The following is a 14,323-nucleotide window of genomic DNA, read 5'->3' as shown; positions in this document are numbered from 1 at the left end:
AGGACAGAGGAGAGGGAAGGGCAGAGATGCTTGGTACATTATGAACAGCTGATGCTATGCGTTTATCCATTAAACTTTCAGCAGTTATTTGCGATTTAAATTTTAGTGCAGCACAAGCACACACTTTACTAAAGAAAGTCCCAAACGTTCCTATAGAAATATATGGTAACAGTTTATTTTAAGGTCCAATTCTCATTATTAATTAGTTACTTATTAGCATGCATATTACTATCATATTGGTAATTTATTATAAGCACATGTTAATGCCTTATACTGCATGAGCATGTTGTAGATCCCTTAACATGACCCAATAACTAAAACTTAGTACTTAGTTTAATTAGTGCACTGCAAAATAAAGAGTAGCCAAAATCACTATATAGGTTCGTGTTACATAATCAACAGTTCTCACAAAAGAGAGAGACAGAGAAAGAGAAACAGGATTTCATGCCACAAATCATTTTATGGGATTCAGAAGCTCACATTTGAAAAAGCTTTTCTAGAGTCATCTTGTTAGCTACGAAGAGATGACGTTCGCTGAGCGCTACAGAGCTTTGACCTTTTCCCTGCAAACCCTCAGGAAAAAGAATCCACAAATAGGAACACAGAAAAAAAAAATTAGACAAAGATGCTCTTCTAAGCAGGAGATTCGGCCTACTGCTAAGTAGTAATCTTATTCAGAAGCTCAACAGACCTTGTATAATCAATCTAGCCTAACATGCCATGAATGAAAACCAACTGATGACAGCAAGCATCCAATCTCAACAAGAATTCATTTAGATGACTTGCTCCATTTGATTTGTCTTACTTGAGGGCAACTGACTAGTTTTTCTTCAATTTCCTTGCCATTTAATAACTTAGACCCCAGAAGAGCTGCTAACAGCTTCTCGATTTAGATGCACAATGAAAATAGGCATGTAGCACCTCAGGCTGGGGGAACAGCCAATGAGCCCAAAACTGACATTTGGCTGGCAATGCACTGCCACCTATGGGTCACCCATCTGAAAAGCAGACTAGAGCATTGACTATAAAACAGACCAAAAAAATAATAATAATAATAATAATAATTATTATATATATATATATATATATATATATACACATATATATATATATATATATATATATATATATATTTTTTTTTTTTTTTTTCATATATATATATAAAATCGCTCATATATATATATAGGGCTTTAGGCCAATTTAGCCTATACTGCGTGATTTAACCTGTACTGAATACCCACTGGGATGCCATACAACAACTGCTCATAATAACCTCCATAAATATTTTCAAATTAGTAGCCAATGTGAGTACGTTTACTGTGTGATGCCTTCCTTGTTTATTGAATGAAAGGCAGACGGGGCCAAAAGTCTTTAAACTAAAAGTCTGAAATTTATCCACAAATTTGAATGTCTATCGCAATACGCACACTTTTGAGCCATGTTCGAATACGTAATACTAGTTTCGGTTCTCGGGCCAAGTGCATCCAGAATTTTAGGTTTCAGCCCAGAATTTTCATTTCAGTGGATCCCTAATATTAACCCTTTCTTTTGTTCACTGTGGAACTCCTTTACTGAAATATACTGCAATAAATTAAGACTTTTCTAAAGAACATGAACTACATTTAAAAGGGCATGACAAATCACGACATACGGCTAACAGAAAAAACAACAACGTATCGATGCATTATCCCTCATGAACAAATATATATCAGGTGATGTTTGCATATGTGCATACCAGACTACCACCACTTAATAATTCATTAATAAACATGATGTCTGATGTTTGCAAGCAAATTTTGTCTCAAATACAGTAATTTCATTGGCTGCTATGCATGCTGTCACATTAATGTGAACTAAGAACAAGTTGACATGGTCGAATTTTAATGCGTTACATTTAAAGACGTTTGGTTCTGTCTGCCTTCCGTATTAGTTTGCTTTTTACAGGCAACCATCACTATAATGTCATATCAACAAACTTCTTACCCCAATCCTCCACATTAATGGAGACCTCAAATCTGAGGCTTGTTGATGAATACTAATCTAAATGATCTGAAGATCATTACAAGATCACTACATAACAACCTTAGAGAATGTGCTAGCAAAGTCTTATGGACCAACCAACAATGCTTTCAAAAAGATCCTCAACACTAGCATCACCCTAGTGACTACAATCCCATTGGCACTGTGATGACCAGTTTTGCACAGAAAAGCACCCCTTGTTTGCTTCTCCAAAGAAAGTAATCTGCATGGATATATCTATAATTAAAATCAAACATACAACAAATCCAAATGAAAATGCAGGAGAAATACTGTCCCAGATTAGAAATGAGAACGATTTAACATAACAACAAAAGATAAATAATTCAGACAGGCCTCATAAACTGACGTGACTGCAATCTCCTTTCATTTCTATTGACCGAGCCAATCCAGTTGGCAGCTCCTAATCCCTGCACTCACACTGTGAGATGGGCACACGCTGAATGAGCACGACCCAGGACAACCTGTCCACCAGCAGCAGGCCTTCCCTCGCTTATTACCTACCACCGTTCTGGAGACAACAGCAGCTGTTGCTCTGCAAGCACAGTTGACTATTACACTCCAGAGAACAAGTATGCAGAGTTAAGCAGAAAACACCGAGATGTTTATCTAGGCCAACCTCTTCAAATTACAAAAGCACAAACACTATGAAAGCTAAAAAGACAAAACAAGACTCTAAACAAGAGCAGGGCAGACAAAACAAACCCTGAAATGCTGAGTTTTGACAACCAAATAAGTTTCCTACTACTTTTAAAGCAAACCTTTATAATATCATAAAAATAAATTTGATTTATGAATCTAGAGAAAACTGAAATATTAACACCTGAAAAATACTAGTGGTACTTGCCCCTGCTAAGAAAAAGTTATGCGGTTGCTACTAGGGCAGGGCTATTCAATTATCTTCATTTAAGGACCGGATTATCGAATCGAATATTTGGAGAGGGTGAGGGCTGTCCCGATCTCTATCTGGGGGGCCTATAAAATTAGAAATTAAATTGAAATGCATACTCAGCAGTAAATTAACTAACAAATGAATATTACCAACACCAACATCTATAAAAGGTAAAAAGAGCCGTCTGTCAACTAGTGTTGGGCGATTTTTCTGATTTTATTGATTAATTCGTATTTAATGATTTGCCACAATTTAATTTTATTATTTATTTAAATTTTTTTATAAATAGAGGAATCACGATTTTGAATAGAAATATTACCAAACGTTACAATTAGACACTTTTAAAATATGACAATGTTAACAGTAAAAAGAAAATAATGATTTAACGGTATGTTATTAACTGCCCACATGTGACGTGCTCTGTGAAGGACCAGAAGTAGAATATATCATCAGGTGCCATTCACACAGAATGCACTTTTGTGCTGACAAAGATGCGACACGGGCAGTGGAATCAGAAAAAAAAGGAGGAGGATCAGGGTTGAACTTCATTTAACTCGAGCACCGCATTGTTAGAATGCCATTTCATGCATGAGATGCTGCAAGAGACATGAGCGCAACAGTCAAACGCGTCCATGTTTACACAGAAAAACAATGGAAAAGCAGCGCAATAGAAAGAAAACCTGTAAAGAACTACTACTGTATTTATGATAGTTCATGTTTGCATCATGGTAATATCAGGCTAAAAGTTGCTGTTCATTGTTTTTACAAAACATTTATAGTTAGTAATAGTCTATAGTTTTAGACGTTCAGTCATTTTGAAATTGAATTACCGTGACATTTTTTTCCTTGTATAATTTCTGTTCATATGTATAAGACACTGTTGTACAAGATGTAACTGTAATACATGCATCTTTTAGCAAAGATATTTAGCACTAACAAGTTATTTGTTTTACATTGTTGACAACTTCATGTGTGGTGCACTTGGAATATAATTGTTTTTTTAGTTAACTAATAATTTTTTTTATTTTATATTTATATATTTATATTGTCATTAGGGATGCTCATTTCGATTAATTTTCCCAACCGACAACCGCCGCTCGTTAATCGATTATTAACCGTTAACTGATAAGAGTATAATATTGAATTGGCATTAAATAAAAAAAAAAAATTGACGCGTATCTGTGACCCTTTAAAAAAATACAAACAATTTTTTTTTTTCATCAAAGGGTTTATTTTAACGTGCAAAGTGCAAACAGCAGCATACAGAACAGATCAACAACAGAATCTGGATTCAGTTTAAATTTCCACGCACCTGCAGCATTTCTGACAGTGAGAGAAAAATAGAATAAAATAATACAAATTAAATACAAAATAGGCCTACACTAAATATATATATATTTAACTTAATTAACAAATTAAGTTGACAAAAAGAAAACACTGAATCCGTTTGAACGAAGCTTTCAAACCGGATTTTTTTCCCGTTAGATTAAGATTTTTCGTTAAATAAAAATAGCAGCCCTACCTCAAAACCTTGTCTAATTTTTATGTAAAAAAGCAACATATCAACGTGATGTGGGGTCAGTCTGGAGCGCAACCTGTTGACAGTTAGACCCGCGGCAGAAAACACCCTCTCCGATGGGACAGATGTTTCGGGAATACACAGGTAACGTCTCGCTAGAGTGGCCAGCTTCGGGAAGCGCCTTTCATTTGCTTTCCACCAGTCAAGAGGATTAATATCCAGAGAAGGAGGATCGTCTCTCATGTAGATGTCAACATCTGCTTCTGGATAATCAGTGCATTATCTCCTCAGATCGCCGTGCATCGCATCATCTACTTGATAAAATGGAGGGCAGAGTTTGTTGCCCTTCATCACTCGAAGCTTGTGGGTGTTTGCTTCGTAAATGGTACTGCATCGTACTTGTGCTACTGCTGTATTTTAATACGGCGCCGCATAATTTACAGGTAACTTCGTCGCCCTTTCTGTTAAAATAATCCCACACAGTGCTCCTTTTCGCTCGCTTCATTTTGCTTCCCTTGCTCAGAAAAAAAAAAAAAATCTGCAGGCATGTGTCACGGGTGTGGTTGAGTGAGTAAATAAATAAGCTATATAGTAGCCTAGGCTATTCTATTTTCTAAACCATGCAGCAAACTAAACAAAAATAACCTAAAAAAAAAAAACGTTTAAACCGTTTAACTGATAGTATTAATCGGTCAAAATATTTACTTTCGGTTAACGGTTAAACGGTCAATATGAGCATCCCTAATTGTCATAATATATTAATGTCATAATTTAACACTGAACCTCCAAATTAATGTAGAAACAACAAAGATGGTATATTTTAAATGTGTTTAATGGCATCTTTTTACGAAGTAGCCTGTTATTAATAAAAGCCAGTGTCATTGGTACAATACTGCTACTAATGTCTCTATTAAATGCATTTTCTCCCCAAATTAAGCTATTCATTTTAGCCATTCTTCTTCCCTTTTAATAGGCTCTAAAATATATAACTTTTACTTGAAGTGAACTTAAGACAATCTTCATAAACTATTAATTGAATATACAAATTATATAGATATTTTTATATTCAAGCCACAAAAGTTACTCAGCGAGCAGAGCAGTAAGTGATTTTTTTTTCTTTTGCTCTTTGATTTACATCAGTGACAGACTGCAGCAGGTTTCACTTTAAAAGCAGCACTGTCACTTTAAATTCTGATGACATTTTCTCCCAACTCTTTACGGTCATTTAGAACTTCATTACTCATTTCAGACTATGTTTACGAAGTCACTCGCCAAGACCATGCATTTTGACATACTCGTGTGTGTTTGCCTCTTGAAGCACTACTAGAGCACTTGTCTGAAGCAGCTCAGTGTACGAGCAGACTTTACAACTATATGCCATTTGACAATCATCTTTGTCCAGTGTCTGCGCTATTTCACACCATAATTATGACCGATAACACTGTCTTCATTCTCGTTTAAACTTGTGGATATCTCATGGATAGCTCGTCAACTCTGTCTTCTATTGATGTTGCTGTCTCCAGTAGATTGTTGTTGTTCCGTCTCTTGCTTTTCTTTTATGGCTGGCATGGGCCAGTGTGGACAAACTAATTAGTGCAAAAACAATTCAAGGAATATGTACGACCCGTCCGGCCCGCGGGCCACCAATTGAATATCCCTGTACTAGGGATGTAACGAATAATGTTACATGAGTCGGTTGAAAATCGATGCAAATATGTGACGATTCAAATCGGTTGAGATGCTAAATAAATCAAGATTCAATAAGGGGTAGAGGAGTTTATATGAATGTATGTCTGAAGGGAAATTGCTGTCTTTAGAAAAGTATAGACGGTATTTTTTCCTTTTAATCTTACCTCTGTATAATGCACATTACTGTCTGCATTAAATCAAAATATACTTTTTACTTTACTAGCTCACATATTGCTAGTCTTGATGTGAACAATTAATCCAATAAATGAATGTTAATCCACTGAAAAAAATATATAAGTGAGACAGAGAGGAGGAGCGCAAAAATAAAACCAAGCCCTCTCTTCAATATTCCGTTTTAGCTGGAAATACGTCACTACACTGAAAATAAAAACAGCAGCAACCTCCGGTTCACGCGGACTTCACACAGACTGCTGGCAGAAAGTGAATATGCGTTTCATTCAGCTCTTCTGCTATTTCGGTTTCATGCTGATATGTTTCTATGTATAGTTTCAGAAAACAGATGTCAAATCATTCTGTTTTTGCTTCAACTTTCGAAATTACATAATTTAATATAGATTAAAAACTGCTCATATTGCATGTAAACAGCATCTTTGTTTGGATCAAGACTGAAATGCAGTGGTTGCCTGATTCTAATTTTAAATGGAAAGAGCACAGAAAACGCTTATATTTATTTATTCGTGCTATTTATTTGATTTGGGGCTTGTTTTAAAATTTCTATTTAGTTTTGCTATTTACATTCATATTATATTTAAATTGTGCTATTTATCATAGAGCTGAAGATCTTTGCCTGAACCCGATGGGACCCGACGGGTTCGGGCTTCATTTATATCATCTTATGTGGTCTCGGGCTTGCGCTCCGGTTTGCGAGGTAAACGAGCGGTCATGTGATGTGTTTGTTTCGATTAGCGTGAGAAAGCTGCGAAAATTTTATCCAAAGCGACTTACAAATGAGCACAACAGAAGCAATTACAACCAACAAAATAGCAATAATATGCGAGTGCTATATTCGTATATTGTTAAATTGTTATTTCAGTTTCACAAAGAAACATGCAGCATTTTGTCCAAGCAATAATAAAAGGATACAAAATTATCTTATACCTAATTTTGTAAAAAAAAGAAAAAAAAGAAAAGAAAGAAAAGTGAATCGAATCGAATAGTAAAATTAAAATTGTGAATTGAATTTAACTGATTTGTGAGTTGAGTGAATCGAAAATCTCTACCTTGTACAAGGGCAGGGTTCCTCAAATCTGGACCTCAAGATACACTTTCCTGCAGAGTTTAGCTCTAACCCTACTCAAACAAACCTGAGCATGCTAATAAATGCCAATCAATAAAATCACAGGTAGGTAACTTTGATCAGGGTTGGAGCTAAACTCTGAAGCACATTGGACCTCCAGGGCAAGATTTGAGGAAGGGAGTAAACAGGGCTTTCTAGGATATCTGTTTTGGGCAAAAGTTAAAATAATAAACCACACCAACTAAAGATACATGATGCCCCTTTTTTTTTTTTTTTTTTTTAGCTCGGGTCTACTGGAGATCCAATATCCTGCAAGGTTTAGCTCCAACCCTGATCAAAACCAACTGAGCCAGCTAAGTAATCTCTTAGCAGCACTCGATAATTACAGACAGGTGTGTTGGAGCAGGGCTGAGACTGAAGTCTGCAGGTAAGTAGATCTCCAGGAACAGGATTGGGCACCTCCTTGTGTAGTTTAACGCTTTTAAAAGTTTAATACTTTGGGTTTGGGGTTTTTCATAGAAAACGCATCAAATTAATAAATACAAAAGGGCACATTAATAAACAGGAAATGGGTTAAATGACAATGCATATCTTGGTTTACCAGAACTGATGACTTCAGACAGGACAGCATAAACCTGAACATACTCTTTGTTGTGTTTGAGAGCCAAGTGGTCAGACTCAAAATAGTAGACATCCTCCTCTTCCTCCTCATCTTCCTCAGCCTGAGCGGCCAGCAGCTCTTTGGTGGATCGTGACACTCTATCTGACACTCCAAACTCTCCACTGACCCCTGCTTTCTCTGAGAGTTCATTGTCTGCCTCGCTAGAAAGCCCCAGTGCATCATGGGGAAGGTCTTTATGGCTGGTGTCCTCAGAGGAAAGAGGAACTGGCATGGAATCCTCCTTCAGTGAACCATTGTCTATGTGTGGGGAACTGGGTTTGGGGGAGCTGGCTTTGAGCCCACTACCAAAGGCAGCACGGCGCGGTGAAGTCCTCAGGGTGTATCTGTGTTCTTGAGGCTCTGTGAAGGAGGGGGGCTCTGCAGGCAGCTGGGAGGCAGTCAGCACCACCGTTTCTCCTGAGATATTCAAGCAGTTGTCAGAAGGGTCCTGCGGCTCAGCCTGAAAGCCGCCGTTGGTGCTCTCCTCTCTTGCGATCTCATCCTGAGCCTGGCCGGCATCCCCTATGACATCCACTTCTACCTCCATTTCTGGTTCCCGGGATAACACGACCTCGGCAGCTTCCTCGGGGGTAGAGTTCCACTCACAGTCAATCTGAGTGCTGTCAGACTCATTGGCTTGCTTGGGGTGAGGGGATCTACAAGGCACAATAGGGTCGGGGGATGAGGGTGCAGCCTGGCTGCCGTTTAACAGTGAAGGATTGTTGTTAAGCGTGGCAAGAGAGGCACAGAGCTCTGGGGATAAGGCTGCAACTTCTGAGTCCTCCTTATGGAGGTCAGTGAGGCCATTGGTGGCCTTGATGTTCTCGCCGACCTTCGGCGGAGGGGCAACCTCCTCCACTGGGCCGTTCTCTTTCTGCTCTGTCTCTTTGTTGAGACTGAGCGGAGGGTCCAAGGACAAGTTCGATTTGGCGCCCTCGTCATTTTCCTTCGGTGCAGCACAATCAGGGCTCTCTGGTTTGAGAGAAGGCTCCTCCTCTACCCCCTGCGATTCACTTGAGCGAGGGCAACGTTTGGCCTTCTTCAGGGCGGGGGATGCTTCCGGCCCACCTCCAGCCCTAGGACGCTCGCAGTTGTCCGATTTGTCTGACTCGTCCTTCTCGGAGCTTGGCAAGCCTCGCTTTCCGTAGGCTGGCAAGGGCTCACCCTCCGCCTTGCTCTCGGCTACCTTTCCGACCTGTGCTCCGGTCTGCTGGTAGTCCTGCTTCTTCTTGGGTGAGCGGGCTCTGGGCACAGGAGGCAGAGAGCTCTCTTCTGGTTGGGCGATGCTGCGGTTCCTGAGGGTTCGACCACAAAAATTTTCATCCAATCCATTAATCCCCACTGATGATCTTGTGACGCGCGAAGAGCGGGATGCGGCCATACTATGGTGGGTGCCTACTGTCTCCTCATTGTGGTGCTCTCTCCTCAGCAGCAGAATGTGGGCACCTGAGGGACATTATGAGAGAGAAATTACATTTAATTGAGATTCAAAGTTCCATTTACTACACTGAGCCGTTGTTCACTGACAAGCTGAGCAAAACATGAGCAAAATATGATTGTGTTTTGCAGAGATTGTCAATGATTAATGGCCCCGTGTAGTAAATGATGCTGCATGTTAAAGAGTGCAGGTGATGGAAATTTACCGCTGATTACAGAACCGAACTGACAAGATGCTTATTAAATATTGCATGTGATTTATCGTGCAGCCTTAACGTTCAGTATACTAAACATCGCACATCCCACGATGTGACTATCGTGGATATGTACATCAAGATATCGATGCTCAAACTATCTATCGTGCAGCCCTAATTCCTACAGTGTACAATAAAAAAATCCAACATAAAGACTTTTTCTGCAAAAATTGCTAGAAAAATAGCTAAAAATCAGACCGCTATAAATTCATAAACACCTTAATGCTGGACACATTAACAAAGGGATGCGTTTATTATTTTTAGCTCATTCTAACTAGGGATGCACTGAATTTTTGGCAACCGATATAACTAATAAGGTTTCCTTCTGAATTTCAGTGATATACAAACACCTGTGGCGGTTTTTAATTTTTAAACGTGCAGTGCTCATGTTTATTCAACAAAGTCAGAACCTTGAAACTTATGAAAATCTGGCCCGCCACAAATAAATCAATATATAGGAAACCCTGAATAATTCTTACATGGACTGGATAATAACAGACAATTAGCCTACAACAGCTCTGTTGATACATATAATATTCACACATAGTGTTAAAATTGGGATCTCTAATATATTCTAAAGTTTTAAAACAATTCTCTTCTACTCAGCAAGGCAGCTATTATTTGTACCGTAAAAAAAACATGCCTGATTCAAGACTCAAAAATGGCCAAAATATTATTTTACTAACTTACTAAATTTAAGTTAAATTGTGCTTTGTTTGTATAATGTCTGCTAGAATGTAAAAAAAAAAAAAAAAGTTCAGTGTTCAGTAAAGTGTTTAAAGTTAGGTGTTCCTGTAGCTCAAGTGGTAGAGCATTGCGTTATCGAGCACAATATTGGGGGTTCGATTCATAAAAATTGATAGCCTGAATGCACTGTAAGTCACTTTGGATAAAAGCGTCTGCTAAATGCATACATTTAATTAAAAATTTTAATTTAAGTAAATATAAAAAAAAAAAACACATTTTGGCAATTTAATTAAATGCAATGGTGAAAAATGGGTGGGAACCATGTTTGGTATTCGGCCTTGGGCCTAGTGTTTCATTTTGTTTGACTTCGGCCAAGAATTTTCATTAGACAACTTTTTGTGTGTGTCATGTTAAAAAAAAAACAAGAAGATGATTTATAAAAAAGATAAACACATGATGGTCCAAAGAACCAAATATGGAAAAATTAAGTAAAAGAAACATTTTAGCTAAAGTTTAAAAAAGTGACAATCTGTTTGCTGGATGTTCCTTCACAGTGGATCGATGAGAAAATAACTTGTATGTCAAGAATGAGAGTGCATTCGTGGAATATCTGGAATATTTCTAAGGAGAGGAAAGGAAGGAGAGAGGGATCTTTATTTATAGCTTTTCATACTAATGAAAAACATTAACTAGATTTCTGAAGAAAATGTGATGCCTGCCTGTGCAAAAGTTGCAACCACAATGCCAAGATCCTGCTATGAAACAATTTTCTTGTTCAAGACAGTAGAGCCAAGGTCTCAGATCTTTCCTTCAAAGCAAACCTGTAAGAATATTTTGCTTGCTTAAAAAAACCTAATAGTACAACCCTTCTTAAAAAGCTGCACAATTGGAGATAATATTAATGTCAATAGCACAAACATGATCTCCAGTTTATTACTATGTGCATTAGTAAAAGTGATGACGCATGAGCAAACAACAAGATTCCCACAATAAATCTTTAAAATGTACACAATTTCAGAGGAAAATCTTTATCGCTCAATAGAGAAGTCTTTGGGTTTGGTAAAACAGAGTCAAACATACACCACTGGAGAAATAACAACCTACGGGCAGGCTATGATCTACTGTTATCTAATATTCTATAAATACGTTTGATATTCCGACGTTATCTGAGAGTTTCCCACAAGCTATCAATCTACTTATCACACATGTGATCGTTAGGCTTTCCCTGGTGCATTTCTAACAGTTGGTAAAGCTGCAGATGTGAAGGGGGATGGTCTGTATTTAAGCTCTTTCAAATCTGAGCTATAAAAGAGCTTTTCAACAACAGCCACTACACCACAGACCTTCAGTCTTGAAAAAGTTATCATGGGTGTCTCTAATGAAGCAGTAAGTGCACCGCAAAATTAACATCTATAAAACAGATCGTTCCTCCGCTTTGTGTCATGCCTAACAATACCCCTTAGTGGTTATAAATTCACTGTAAACCATGGCTTCTTGAGGCTTATTGCTTTATTATGAAGCTCCAAAAATTTGTGTTGGCTGGTAACACTAGGTACTGCAAATTTACGTGATGTAAACTTAAATGATAACAATCTAAACCTCACTGATGTGTAAAGCCAAAGTACACTGGGTGCTTTCAAGTAAAATTTTACATCCATGTTCCATTCTGGCTTGAAGACATTTTCATTTTCAAAAACAGTCTGCTGGTTTCAGCTCATCCATGTACATGAAGACTTTCAAGTTATTTTAATGCTTAGAAAAGAAAAAAAAAAAAAAGGTTGAAGCTACAAACAGCCATCCACACTCATGGTTAATGGAGTACACTTTGAAAGGCTTGACCACTCAACTGTTCAAGATGGAGCAGAATGCAAAAAATGTGATATACCCGGGTCCTCAGAGTCACATCAGATTTAAATCAAATGGCCAACTAAGGAAAAACTTCCAATCAAAAGTCTTGTGAGTCGTGACCGCCCCTTTACGGATTTGGAATGACGAGGGTGCTAAAAGAATTTAAATTTTTGGGTCAAGTATCCATTTAAATGTTTTAAATGTCCCATTATTAATAAAAAAAAAAACTAGCCCTAAATAACATTTAATGGTAAGTTTTCTCCAGCTATGGAGGAACTTCACAAGGCATCGGCATGTGTGGCAAAAAGCTAATTTTGGACCCCGAGTATGACAAATGAAGCAGTCAGCCCAAAGTTCATGGGAATGGTAAAAATTGACAAAATCTACAACTCAGCAGCAAAAAGGCACCACATTTGAACTGCCTCACAGGAGTCTGAAAGGAACACTGGGCTGGTCCTGTCGTCTGCATTACTCAATAATTAGTGTGGTACTAAAGTCAAACAGAAGCTTGAAGTGAGACAAATAAGATTACACCATATCGAATTCCTCAATTGCCTCTATTCTGCTAAGGCTGTGCAAGAGGATACATCTAGGACATAAGCAGTAGGAAAAAAGGGATAATTTTAGGTTTTATTACCAGAACACTTCCATAAAGCCTGTCCTTGAAGAGAGAGAGAGAGACTGTTTTTATGAAACCATGGCTCTAGATATTTCACTAAAGACCACATCACTTTCTGCAGTCCACACAATCACTGCCATGTACCATTAGTGTGATCCGAATGAAGAGAGGCTTCGAATAAGATTTTGTACTGCTGACATTAGTTTTGCTTGAGAAATGAGAGGCACCTGAGGACAGTCTTACACGCATCCCTTATTCACACTCCACTGAAGCCTCCTGGTGGGTGTCTAATGTGATTTGACCATGCATATAAAAAACGAGACAGAAAACAGACAGAAGGCGTGGTGTCAGGCCTGAATACTAAAAGCACTAAAGCGGTTAGAAAGCATGATTTTCCATTACTATCCATGTCTGTTTAACTACTAGAATCGATTTTCCTCTCTCTAGAAATACTATTAAAGAACTGATTTTTCCATACAGCAAGTCCAAACCTGTGGTCTGAGCTGAAACAAACACATACAGGCTGATAGACCAAGTTCAAATATAAAGGAAACCTTTGTCTTCGTTTCCCATTCTCTCGTTTATATCAATTTACTCTGATCTAAAAAAAAAAAAAAAAGAAAGAAAAAGGACAACTATAGTCATCACGATCATAAAACGAGCTTTTGCTAATGGAGGAGTCACCACTAATCATCACACACACTACAACCATTCTGACATGAGTCATTTGTGCATAATGAGGTTATCTGGAAACTCAAATATGAGTAAGTGAAGGTTAGGTTGTTTGTCTTGATATCTGGAGTAAAGCTTTAAATAACAGAGCACAATGGGTGATGTAACATGCTGAAATCAATTCATGCTATAAACATCTGAGAATTCACTAGAACCGACTTTATTAAAGCAGTGGTTCTCAAGCAGGGGCCTCTGTAAACCTAGAGGTCCACATGACTTAAAATTAATTATATTGAAAAAAATATAGAGATGCACCGATTGCAATTTTCTTGGCCGATTTCGATACCCAATATTTTGCTGTGATCTGCCGATACTGATTTTTGCCGATCCCGATTTTTTTCTCTTAGATATATAATTGACAGATTATACAAACAAAAGTCAACTTTTTTTCAATGCAATTCAGTTCTTCTTCTTCGCTGATGGAGAGGAGAAGCTAAATAGCTACTATAGCATTTTATTTTGTGAAAATTAGATAAAGACGTTTTCACACTGAAAGAAGTGATCTCGCTCTCATAGACGTGCCAGGCTTTATCGCAGCTAAACTGAATAAAAGCAGAATGAACTGATGAAACATAAAAAAAAAAAAAAATGTATGAATGATGCAGTGCTAATTGACATATCATTTATTGCAGTACAGAAACTATAAAAGTATATTTTCTACCTTATTCTGTGCAGAATAATTGAGAATTA

The 14,323-nt window shown here is 37.8% G+C and overlaps 1 protein-coding gene across 2 annotated transcripts in view; it reads right to left on the bottom strand.

Annotated features, from left to right (window-relative positions):
- Positions 1 to 14,323, bottom strand: part of LOC113039076 (ZZ-type zinc finger-containing protein 3-like) — a 40,570-nt gene that overhangs the window by 21,646 nt on the left and 4,601 nt on the right. The window contains exon 2 of one of the 2 annotated variants that reach the window (XM_026196976.1): positions 8,041 to 9,502. In XM_026196976.1, coding sequence (XP_026052761.1) covers positions 8,041 to 9,437 — 1,397 coding nt within the window. In that variant the 5' untranslated portion in view covers positions 9,438 to 9,502. Of the gene's footprint in view, positions 1 to 480; positions 1,021 to 8,040; positions 9,503 to 14,323 lie in introns of those variants that run through there. The other variant, XM_026196983.1, reaches the window with a different exon arrangement.

Source organism: Carassius auratus, chromosome 2 (assembly GCF_003368295.1).
Source record: "Carassius auratus strain Wakin chromosome 2, ASM336829v1, whole genome shotgun sequence".
NCBI classification, from domain to species: Eukaryota; Metazoa; Chordata; class Actinopteri; order Cypriniformes; family Cyprinidae; genus Carassius; species Carassius auratus.
The sequence above is the reverse complement of the archived record's forward strand: the minus strand, read 5'-3'. Positions and strand labels throughout refer to the sequence as shown.